The sequence below is a fragment of the Nicotiana tomentosiformis genome, chromosome 1 (assembly GCF_000390325.3).
Source record: "Nicotiana tomentosiformis chromosome 1, ASM39032v3, whole genome shotgun sequence".
Taxonomy (NCBI): Eukaryota; Viridiplantae; Streptophyta; class Magnoliopsida; order Solanales; family Solanaceae; genus Nicotiana; species Nicotiana tomentosiformis.
Window position 1 is genome coordinate 99,366,962 of NC_090812.1, and position 12,998 is coordinate 99,379,959.

The 12,998-nt window shown below is 39.7% G+C and overlaps 2 protein-coding genes across 2 annotated transcripts; both read left to right on the top strand.

The window, feature by feature from the left end:
• Positions 1–5,019: 5,019 nt before the first annotated feature.
• LOC104089824 (uncharacterized) lies at positions 5,020–5,454 on the top strand. Its single transcript, XM_009594815.1, has one exon. The coding sequence runs from the start codon at positions 5,020–5,022 to the stop codon at positions 5,452–5,454; it is 435 nt and encodes a 144-aa protein (XP_009593110.1).
• Positions 5,455–5,514: 60 nt separating this feature from the next.
• On the top strand, positions 5,515–6,162 carry LOC138907535 (uncharacterized). Its single transcript, XM_070198137.1, has one exon. The coding sequence runs from the start codon at positions 5,515–5,517 to the stop codon at positions 6,160–6,162; it is 648 nt and encodes a 215-aa protein (XP_070054238.1).
• The last annotated feature ends 6,836 nt before the right edge of the window (positions 6,163–12,998 follow it).

The following is a 12,998-nucleotide window of genomic DNA, read 5'->3' on the forward strand; positions in this document are numbered from 1 at the left end:
CCCGCATTTTTATGATTATGAAACGAGGTGTCACATGGTGACTTTTTAATTGAAAGAATTGTATTCAAAATATTTATTTGAAAGGATTTTTATGTAGAAGGTATTATATGAAAGAATTATATTTGAAAGGTAATTATTTGAGAAAAGTATATTTGAAAGAGAGTTATTTAAAAGAATTATATGTGAAAGACATTTATTTGAAGGATTTGATTTATTGTGTGTAATTATATTTATTAATTGTTGAGCTATATTAATGGTATTCTTGTTGTCTGCTGTGCATATTACTGGTTATTTTATGTTGCCCTTATTGTTATCTGCTTCCTATTATTTTGTATATTATATTGCACAAGCTATTAGACTAGTGAGTGTCTTGATTGTACCTCGTCTCTACTCCACTGAGGTTTAGTCTTGATACTTACTGGGTGCCGACCGTGGTGTACTTATACTACACTTCTGCATATTTTTGTGCAGAGCCAGGTATTGGAGTTATTGGACTTGAGGAGTTAAAGCGGGATCATAAGAATTCAAGGTAGAGTTGCTTGGTCGTTACAGTCCCTTAGTGTCTTTTCATTTCATTGTACTATTAATTTTTTTTATCAAACAATATTGTATATTCGGTCCTCGTAATCATTCCATGTATTCAGTTAGAGTTCGTGACTCAGTACTACCAGTCTTGGGAGGTTGTACATTGATATTTGGTCTTCTGTTAGTTTTGGTTACTTATTTAATTAAAAAAAATGGCTCCAAAAATGTATTTGAAATCGGCTTACCTAGTCTTAGAGACTAGGTGCCATCACGACGCCTGTGGTGGAATTTTTGGGTCATGACACTTTCCTTAGACCCCACATCACTTATAATATGCCTTTACATTTATTATCATATCCAATTGATATCCATCATATTAATAGTCCTCGTCTGTGTCACGACTCAAAATCTGTTAAAGGTCGTGATGGCGCCGGACACCACTATCAAGCAATCCAGCACTAAATGGTTAATTAAATTCTCATTTTAATATTTTTGAAATCGTAATTTACTTCAATTTATCTAGTAAAAGATGAATTTATAAAATAAATAACAATGTTTTTACAATTTCAATACTGAACATCCCCTAATCATCCCAGAACCCGGTGTCACAAATGCATGAGCATTTTCTAGGATTTTAATATAAACTACAACAACTGTACAGAATATAAATTTGGATAGGAAAAAAATACAATACTCTGAAGGAGACTCTGCTGGTTGTGGAGCGTCGTATAGAATGCATCTCATCTAAGTCCCCGCCATAATCACGACTCTGCGCCCACAAGGTCGCTAAACATATGTGTACCTGCACAAAAATGTGCAGAAAGTGTAGTATGAGTACGTAAATCAACGCGTACCCAATAAGTATCCTGCCTAATCCCGAAGAAGTAGTGACGAGGGGTCGACTTCAATACTTACTATGGGCTATAAATGGGATATCAATGATATAATTAAGTATGGATTATATGAACGGTTGCAAGCTAAATATTTTGAAGTAAGCAGTTCTTTTATAATTAAGAAAATCTCCAAATTTATCTCCCATTATTTAATAATTTAACTCAGGCCGAGGAGGCAATATCATTATTTAAAAATTTCAAGGCAAGCAATACAAGCATGCGCAAATCATGCCGAGGTCGTACGGCCCGATCCAACAAATATTTAAACTGTGCACTGCCAGAGGGTCAAATGGTGCGAACCATAGATGCATCTATAAATTTTCCCGCTCGCGAATCATACATGCGATGCGGTCCACGCTCGCGTATCATACATGCGACGCGGTCAAATATAAATTTAAGGAAATACCCCGCTCGCGAATATACCTGCGACGCGACCAAATATAAGTTAAACATTAAAATCATATCCTTTTCTTGATTCTTTTCAAAATAAGGGAAATTTAGCTTGTTGCTTTTTAAGGAAATTACCTCGCTCGCGAAACATACATGTGACGCGGTTACACATAGATTTCTTCAGCTATTATATTATTCCTCAATTCTTTTCGAAATTACGAAGTTCAAATGAAACCTTTCAAATCTTAAGTTCTTCAATTTCAACTCCCTTCAAAACATTAATAAGCAAACTCAATCTCGCTCCTTCTCAAGGAAAACAATAAACATAAATCAATAATAATATCAACAAGGCATGATGTGAGCCTAAAACTACCCGTACATAGGCATAGCTAGTAGCTACGTACCTCGTCAGCTCGTACGTACGTAGCCCCCACAAATAGAAGCACACAATAATTTAGTTCACCTATGGGGTAAATTTCTCCTTACAAGGTTAGAAAAGAGACTTATCTCGCTCCGTAGTTCCATAACCGGCTTCCGAGCCCTTCAAACAACTTGAATCGATGCACAACACTTCAAAACTAGCCAATAATTATGCAAATCCATTAATATATACTCAAATACTCAATATAATCTAATTTATAACAATTTATAACCCCGATCGAAAAGTCGATAAAAACCACCCTCGGCCCACGTGCCCGGATTCCAAAAATATTCGAAGATAAACTTTACCCATAACCTCATGAACTCAAATATATAGTTTATTCTCGATTCCATGCCCTATTTCGTGATCAAAATCCAAAAATACCAAATTCTAGGTCTTCTACCAAAAACCGCATAATTTATACTAATTTCCATGTTTAAATCCTTATACAAACCATGTATTTAATTTATAATAAGTGAGAATCACTTACCTTGGCATTGATGACAAATAATGAGCTTCAAACTCGCTCCAAAACCGACTCTCATGAAGAAAATGAGATGAAAATGAGCCAAGCCCTCGTTTTTAAAGAACACACTGCCCAACCCCGACGTTCGCATATGAGGCCTCTTCGTCGCATCTGCGGTTTCGCAGGTGCGGACAAAACCTCACACCTGTGCATTCCCTCTGCCTAGCAAGACTCTGCACCTGCGCTCTCCTTCCGCATCCGCGCCTCCGCAGGTGCAGACATACCCTCGCACCTGCGCTCCCAGATCCTTCTCTGACCCTCGCACATGCGACGCACCTCCGCATCTACGACCTCGCAGGTGCGGACAACCCTTTGCACCTGCGGTCACTGCCTAGCTTCGTCCAAACCGCACCTGCGACCACTGGCTCGCACCTACAACCTCGCATGTGTGGCCGTTATTGCGCAGGTGCGATCACACCAGATATCATCTGCCTCATATTTTCTTCCAAGTCAAGCTCTATCCGTTAACCATCCGAAATTCACCCGAGGCCCTCGGAACCTCAACTAATTATACCAACATGTCCCAAAACATAACACAGACCTGCTCGAGGCCTCAAATCACACCCAACAACATCGAAATCATGAATTGTACCCCAATTCAAGCTTAATGAACTTAGAACTTCAAACTTCTATATTCGATGCCGAAACCTATCCAATCACGTCCGATTGGCCTCAAATTTTGCACGCAAGTCACATTCGATATTACGAACCTACTCCAACTTCCAAAATCGGAATCCGACCCCGATATCAAAAAGTCTACTTTCGGTCAAACTTCTCAAAAACCTTCAAATTTCAAACTTTAGCCAAATGACTCCAAAATGACCTACAGACATCCGAATCCACTTTCGGACATGCTCCCAACACTAGAATCACCATACGAAGCTATTCCCAGACTCGAAATCCCAAACACACATCGATAACATAAAATTCACCTCCACCCCAAATTCAAGAAATTCTTCGAAAGTGCTAACTTCCACAATAGATGCCGAAACGTTCTCGGGGGCATCAAAAACCCGATCCGAACATACGCCCAAGTCCAAAATCATTATACGAACCTGCTGGAACCAGTGTTTTAAAAGGCGTGGGTATAAGGCGAGGCGTATTGCATATATCTAAGCGGGGCGTAAGCCCCATGGGTATTTATTTTTTAATATTTTATAAAATAATAAAATAAAATAATATGTCCGAAAAAATAAAGAACCCTCCGTTGGAGTATTGCAGTGGAGTGTTCTGTTAATTTAGGACAAGGAGCGAGATTCCGGCGAACGAACTTCTCAATTCCGGCGAAGTTGATATTTTATTTAGCCAGTTGTAAAAGTTCTCGTGTCAAGTTTTGATTATCGAATTGAGATTTTTCGACTGCCGCTGTGAGATACCTTTCCGGTGAAATTGACAAATCGTCAAAACTTTCCTACACACGGGTTCGGTAGGCAGAAACTTTCAGCAGATTTGGAAGCGCGTCCGGACATCCCCGACTGTGATCCAGGTTCCATCTTTCTTGAATTGTATTTGCGCACATTTATTTACTGTTTCCTTGCCGGCAATTTTAATTGGATTTCTTGTTTTTTCTATCTTTTCTACTAGTGTTTTAAGCTTAAGGTTTCATCTATCCATTTTAATTCTGTGTTTGCATAGGGGTAGTTTCTTAGACGTGGTAGATTCATTGTTCTAGTGCTTGCTCGCATTACTGTTCACGTAGTAGCTCCTTTGAGTTGTTTTTAGCTCTCGGGTTCGTAGCTTGTAGTCCTTCGTCCCCGCTACTTGTTCTTAGTGGTAGTGTTTACCTAATACCTTTGGCTTATAGTGGCGGTAGTGAAAGATGTGCGAGTAAGGTCATGTCCTCGGGTGTTGCTGGGGGAGGGGTCCAGGGGTAGGTGGGGGGGTAAGAAAGCTTTTAGGCTGAGAGTTGGGTCTTGAAACATTGGGACGCTGACATGGAAGTCTATAGAGTTAGGTAAGATTCTTCAAAAGAGGAAGATCAACATTGCGTGTGTTCAGGAGACTAGATGAAAGGGTACTAGGGCACGAGATGTAGACGGGTTTAAACTATGGTACTCAGGAAGCACTGGGGGTAAGAATGGGGTAGGTATTTTAGTAGACAGGGACCTCAGGGAGCTCGAGGTCGAGGTTAGGAGGGTAAATGATAGGTTGATGAGTATTAAGCTGGTAGTTGGTGGGTTTACTGTAAACGTGATTAGTGCATACGCTCCTCAGGTAGGTTTGAACCAGGAGGTCAAGAAGCAATTTTGGAGGATTTGGACAAGATGGTGCGTAGTATCCCGCACATAGAGAAGTTGTTCATTGGCAGAGATTTCAATGGCCATATTGGGGCAAGTGCTAGGGGTTATGATGATGTGCATGGCGGGTTCAATTTTGGGGATAGGAATGAGGGAGGTAATTCACTGTTGGATTTTGCTAGAGCTTTTGATTTGGTTATAGCTAACTCGAGTTTTCCGAAGAGGGAAGAGCACCTGGTCACTTTCCGGAATTCAATGTGCAAGACTCAAATTGATTATCTTCTCTGCAGGAAATGCGATAAAGGTCTGTGCACTGACTGCAAGGTCATCCCAAGTGAGCACCTCACGACCCTACATAGGCTCATAGTTATGGACCTGGAGATTAAGAGGAGTAGGAGGAAGAGGGCGGGGTACAGGCAACCTAAGATCAAGTGGGGTAACTTGACCAAGGACAAAGCTTAGGAGTTAGGGGAGAAGTTGTTGGCTATGAGGGCCTGGACGAGTAGGAGGGACGCATCTAGTATGCGGTCCACGACTGCGAATTGCATTAAGGTAGCTGCTAGAGAGGTCTTAGGGGTCTCGAAGGGCTCTCCTGGGGGTCATAAAGGGGACTGGTGGTGGAATGGAGAGGTTCAAGGTAAAGTGGAAGCTAAGAAAGCTGCTTATTTGAAGCTAGTGAAGAGTACAAAGAAAGAGGCGAAGTTAGCAGTTACGATGGCTAAGAACGCGGCATTTGCTCATTTGTATGATGAGCTCGGGGGTAGAGGTGAGGACAAGAAGTTGTACCGGTTGGCCAAGGTGAGGGAGAGGAAAACCCGTGACTTAGACCAAGTCAAGTGCATCAAGAACGAGGATGGCAAAGTGTTGATGGACGAGGCACTTATTAGGAGAATATGGCAGGCATACTTTCATAAATTATTGAACAAGGAAGTGGATAGAAGCATTGTGCTGGGTGAGTTGGAGCACTCTGAGAGTCGGCAGGATTTTGGGTACTGTAGGCAGATTACGGTAGATGAGGTGGAAGGGGCGATGTGTAAGATGTGCAGGGACAGAGCGACGACGCCAGATGAAATCCCGGTGGAATTCTGGAAGAGCGCGGGTCGGGCAGGTTTGGAGTGGCTCACTGGGCTGTTTAATGTTATTTTTAAGACGAAGAAGATGCCCGAATAATGGAAGTGGAGTACGATGGTTACACTTTACAAGAACAAGGGTGATATCCAAAATTGCAACAATTATAGGGGTATCAAGTTGTTGAGTCATACTATGAAGGTTTGGGAGAGGGTGGTTGAGGCCAGGGTGAGGAGTTGCGTGTCTATTTCCAAGAATCAGTTTGGATTCATACCGGGGCATTCCACTACAGAAGAGATTCATCTGGTAAGGAGATTAGTGGAGCAGTAGAGGGAGAGGAAGACGAATTTGCATATGGTGTTTATTGACCTTGAGAAAGCGTATGATAAAGTCCCGAGGGAGGTACTGTGGAGGTGTTTGGAGGTTAGTGGCATTCCAGTAGCGTACATTAGGGTGATTAAGGATATGTATGATGATGCTAAGACTCGGGTGAGGACTGTGGGTGGTGACTCGGAGCATTTCCCTGTGGTGATGGGATTGCACCAGGTATCGGCTCTTAGCCCTTTTTTATTTGCCTTGGCGATGGATGTATTGTCGCGACACATCCAAGGGGGGGTGCCTTGGTGCATGCTATTTACCGATGATATAGTGTTGATTGATGAGACGCGAAGTGGAGTTACCGCGAGGTTGGAGGTTTGGAGACAGACCTTGGAGTCTAAAGGTTTCAAACTGAGTAGAACCAAGACAGAATACTTAGAGTGCAAATTCAGTGACGGGACCCATGATGTAGACATAGAGGTTAAGCTTGATGCTCAAGTTATCCCCAATAGAGCGAGTTTTAAGTATCTCGGGTCTATTATCCAGGGTAACGGGGAGATTGACGAAGATGTCGCACATCGCATCGGAGCGGGATGGATGAAGTAGAGGCTTGCTTCTGGTGTTTTATGTGATAAGAATGTGCCGCCAAGACTTAAGGGTAAGTTTTATCGAGTGGTGGTTCGACCAGCTATGTTGTATGGGACTGAATGTTGGTCAGTCAAGAACTCCCACTGCAGAAAATAAAAGTAGCAGAGATAAGGATGTTGAGACTGATGTGTGGGTGTACCAGGAGAGATAGGATTAAGAATGAAGCTATCCGGGACAGAGTGGGAGTAGCCTCCGTGGAGGACAAGATGCGGGAGTCGAGGCTGAGATGGTTCGGACATGTTAAGAGAAGAAGCATTGATGCTCCTGTCAGGAGGTGTGAGAGGTTGGCCATGGAGAGTTTGAGAAGAGGTCGAGGTAGGCCTAAGATGTACTGGGGAGAAGTGATTAGACATGACATGGCACTGCTTCAGCTCATTGAGGACATGACCCTTGATAGGAGGGTGTGTAGGTCGAGGATTAAGGTAGAAGGTTAGTGGGTAGTTTTTAGTTGTTCACCGATAGTCTTAGTAGCATGCATGTTCACTCATATTCTTAGATTTTTATTATGTTATGTGGTTTTATTCGCCTCAGGTATTGTATTCCCTATTGCTATTATTTGGTACTACTCATCTTTTATCTCTCCCTTTTTCTTTTCTCTTCCTTCTTTCTTCCTTCCTTGCTTTCCTCTTCTTCTTCTTGCCCTTCCTGAGCCGAGGGTCTATTGAAAACAGCCTCTCTACCTGCATTAGGTAGGGGTAAGGTTTGCGTACAGACTACCCTCCCGAGACCCCACATGTTGGGATCATACTGGGTTTGTTGTTGTTGTTGTTGTATAGAATAATATAATTATAAAAAATATTATTAAACAGATAAAATTGCATAGAAATTTGAAAAAAACTATAAATGAGTGAAAAATATATATATATATATATATATATATATATATATATATATATATATATATATATTAATTTTGAAATATAAAATTTAAAAAAAACTATAAATTAATTTTGTCATTTTTATTTTGTAAAGCAAAGTAAAGATTTAGACATGAAAAAAGGATCTTTTACTTTGTAGAATGTGGACTACTCATGAAGATAAATAATTAAACATAAATTAAAAAAGATTCCATGTTTTCCTCCACAACAATCAAATTCCAATTTCCATATACAAAACTCAAAGTTATTCAACAATCAACATACCCACTTGCTCATAAATCTAATCAATACATATAGAAGTACACACACATATAATCCCATATTATATTTTGAAAGAGCAAGAGAAACACTGAACTTGAAAAACTAGTAATGAAAAACTAGTAACATACATATTTACAAACTAACAGTGAAATATAAAAGAGAGAAAATTAATGAGTTCAAATTTCAAAATAATAAAGATTTTACATGGAGGAAGGAACAAACCTGTTGAATTTGATGTACGGAGGAGAATGAAGTTTTTTGTTGTAAAAAAAGTGATAAATCTTGCTCTTGGCAGAGGCAGACTAGCGGAAAAAATTGGAAAAGACTTCTAATTTAGGGCTTTTAGCAATATTAAAAAGTTTACTTTTAAATTTAATATTTTTAATTCCTTTTTAAAAAGATGTCTCTTGGGCTAACGCCTCAACAAAAAAACTCGCCCGGGCTTACGCCCCGAACTTCTGGGCGTACGCCTTATGAGACTTTCGCCTCCCATCATCGCCCTGGGACGTTTTTGATACGCCTCGCCACGGGGCTCGCCCCAGAAACGCCTTTTAAAACACTGGCTGGAACCTTCAAATCCCGATTCCGAGGCCGTTTACTCTAAAATCTAATCTTAGTCAATTCTTTCAACTTAAGGCTTTCAAAATGAGAATTTTCTTTCCAAATCAACCCCGAACTTCCCGAATTTAAATTTCGACCACGCGAACAAGTCATAATACCTGAAGTGAAGCTGTTCATGGCTTCAAACCGCCGAACGACGCGCTTGAGCTCAAAACGACCAGTTGGGTCGTTACAGTCTGCACACAGAATAATATAATTATAACACATCAACTTTCTAATTTCGCCAAAATGCGCTGAATTATTCTACGGACTTCCAACTCCAATTCCGGACATACACCTAAGTCCGAAATCACTATACGAAGCTATTGGAACCATCAAAATTTTATTCCGAGGTCGTTTGCACAAAAGTCAAACTCCGGTCAACTCTTTTCATTTAAGCTTCCAAAACAAGAATATATTATTTTTTAAAATAAATCTCGAATCATCCGAAAATCAAACTCGACCGCGCGCAAGTCATAATACACATTACGAAGCTGCTCGAGGTTTTAAGCCGCTGAACGGGACGCTAATTCTTAAAACGACAAGTCGGATCGTTACACATTCGATTCGATGTGCAACAACTATATTTCGAGCTCTACAAGATGAAATCCCAATGTTTTGTTGAATCTTGGATATATTGTCTACAAAAAAAAAATTGCTTCAACCAATTTTGGATTTAATACGACCTCGAATGGCAATGGGGCGGGTGCGACTGAACCCGAAAAATTTTCAACCCGCCCCGCTCCGCATAGCAATTTTATCTTTTTCTAACCCGTCCCGCCCCGCATCAAGTCTTTTTTTTTTTTTTTTTTCTGTTTCATTTTTTTCCCCCTATATTTCTTCTTTGCTTTTCGTTTTTTTGCTTTGTTTCCTACTAAACAACGTGTGTCTAACAAAAAAGAATTTGTTAATTATTACTGAAAATCATTCTCCTATAAAAATATTTAAACTATTATGCCATATTTAATTTTTTTCAGTCAATATATAGATTGATTGTGAACCATAATACTCAAAAATACCACCAGAACACTTATCTTCTATAATGCTCCATTTATATATACCATACATATGTTATTTACTTTTATACCCAATCAAACATTAAAAATTCAACTAAATGTAATGTTGTAGTGAATATACCTTAGAAACTACTCTTTTTATTGTATTTTAGGTGATCTAGTTATATTTGGAGAGTAAAGGAATTTTTTTTCACCACAAAATTTTCAAATACTTATCAAATATTTTAAATTGTTAAATATTGTAACTTGTTGTACTTGTATATGTAAATTTTATTTTTAAATTTTTTAAAGATTTTGTATTTGAGTTCATACTGAAAATTTGGTAATTTGACCATTGTACTCTAAATCAAGTCATATAAAGTGAAATGGAAGGAGTACTTTTTAACTTCCGAGATGTCTACTTTTGGATTCACATTGGACGTTTTTATGGTTGCTTAAATAAATAAAGAATTTGGTTTGAAAATTCAGAAATAATACTATAATCTTCATGGAATAACAATCAGAAATTACTCTGTTTCATCTATTTACAGTCGTCGAATCAAATTATTCAAATATATTACAACAAACTTGTTATTTTCCATCATTGTAGCCTCGTAACATGTTTTCCTTTGGTTTTAGCAATTAGGTAGCATGCCCTTATAAAAGTTAATTGTAAATAGAAAGAATAGATTAATCAACTTTAGTTTTGTATTTAGCGCGTACCAGGAGAAATAGATTTTCACCCACAACCGCCCCGCGACCGCTAGATTTTGGAAATTTTCCATTTCAACCCGCCCCGCCCCCGCATAAGCTTGAACCGGCCCCGCCCCGCCCCGCATAGGCCTAAACCCGCCCTGCCCCGCAACCGCCCTGCCCCATTGCCATCCCTACCTCTCTACCCGTAAAACTAAAAAAATAAGGTAGCACATACATAATCCCTGTACAACCTGAGGTCTTTAGTTTTAGTTTAGCAGAAATAACATGGAAGGTATATATTATGGTTATATTACACAACAAATAAGGAAAGGTTATTGTTTATCCGAAAAATGGATAGAGTTGAATTTGTACGTAGTTCTAAGGATATGTGATATAGCTTAATACAAATCGTAAGGATAAATAGAAATATCAAATATGAATTTCAAAGAATGCAAAATAAACAAGGTTGGAAAGAAGATGATTTTTAGGACTAAGCAAGATGAATCAATTTATGAAGCTTAAAAGAATAACTCTTGAATATAGGAGAATATGGTGCTTGAGTTACAATGTAAGCAAAGAACTGTCATTTACAGAAATGTAGCCATCCTCGTTATAGTGGATGATCCTATTTTTAGATATAATTAAAAATACATAGTGGGAGACACATGATAAATCAGTTTTTCCATAATTCCTGCCAGAATTCTCTCCTCTAGTGAGATTACAACGGCTCTTGTCTATGAGCTCGATATCGACTCGAGTTTTCGATCTTGACTCGAACTTGATTCTGACTCAGATCCCTGTATTGATTCGGGGTCAGTGTTGGTCGGTCTCTGAATCATAAACTCGATAACTTTACTTTGCATCATAGTTTTACTTGGATTCGAGCTTGATAATAACATTGAGCTCGACATTGATCGGTCCTTCGGGCTCGAAACTTGGTGACCTGATTTCGTACCTCAACCTGATACTATGAAGACGCTTCTCCGATCCAATGTATTGCCATTTAAACCAGTTCGTACGAAGGACTAACCAGTTTTTACCGTATACAGTTGTCATGATCCAATTTCACCTATAGGTCGTGATGGCGCCCTACACTACAGCTAGGCAAGCCAACTTAATAAAATAAGCATATATTGACAAAATTTAAAACCAAGAAAAATAATAAGTCGCCAAATTCTACCAATGTGTGTGCCAAGACCTGGTGTCACAAGTGTATGAGCATCTAGTAGATTATACAAAATCTCAATTACTGTCTGAAATAAAATAGACAGAATGAAAAATACAAAGGAGAGACACTACTAGCTGCAGAACGGCACAGAAAGACAGCTCACCACTATGCCCCTGGAGGCCTGGACAGCGTGGGTGTAAGATGATAGGTCCTCCACTAGTACTTGCCTCAGGTCCTGCACAAGTAATTCATGCTTTGAGTCTTAAACTACCCGGACTTTAGCATTAATAGTAGCTACGTACGGACTCTCGTCACCTCGTGCGTACGTAGCCCCCACAATTAGCAACAATTATTTAATTTTAATCACATATGAGGTAATTTCCCCCTCACAAGATTAGATAAGAGACTTACCTTTTCTTGCTCCAATTTAATCCACTAGAAGGTCTTTTCCACGATTATCCAACTCTGTCTGGCTTGAATATAGCCATAAATAATTCGATACAATCACTAAAAATTATAGGAATCAATTCTATAAACAAATACTATATTTTTAGTAAAAATTCCGAAATTAATTAAAAACTCGTCCATGGGGCCCTTGTCTCGGAATCCGGCAAAAGTTAAGAAATATGAACACCCGCTCAACCACGAGTCTACCCATACCAAAATCACTAAATTCCGATAACAATTCATCCCTCAAATCTTCAAATCTATCCAAGAGGGTTTTCAAATTTTTCCAACTCAATTCACCAATTAAATGATACAAATAGTGATGGATTCGGGTAATTTAACCAATATTAAGTTAAGAACACTTACCCCATTGTTTTCTCGAAAAATCTCCCAAACATCGCCTAAATCCGAGCTCAAAATCGTTAAAAATGAATAATGGGACGAAGTCCCATTTTCAGACCTTAAACTCTCTGCCCAGTGATTTCTTCTACGCGATCGCGAACTTCCTCACGCGATCGCGTAGCACAAAGTTTTCTGCCCAATCATTAACCCTACGCGATCGCATCAAGTCCCACGCGATCGCGATGCACCTGGTTTCGACTCTACGCGATCGCAACCCTCTTCACGCGATCGCGTAGCACAACGCGTGGCCCAGCTTCCTCTCAAATTTCCCCTACGCGATCGCAAACAATGACACGCGATCGCGATACACACACTGGCTAATCCTACACGATCGCGGACGTGTCTACGCGATCGCAGTGTATATATTTCTAGCTGCCCAAATTAACCCTACGCGATCGCAACCCCATTCACGCGATCGTGTAGAACAAATCCACCTCTGCCTAACTTACTCTATGCGATCGCAGACCAACTTACACGATCGTGCATAAGGATACCAGAAGAAAATACCAACAGTTATCAGCAGTG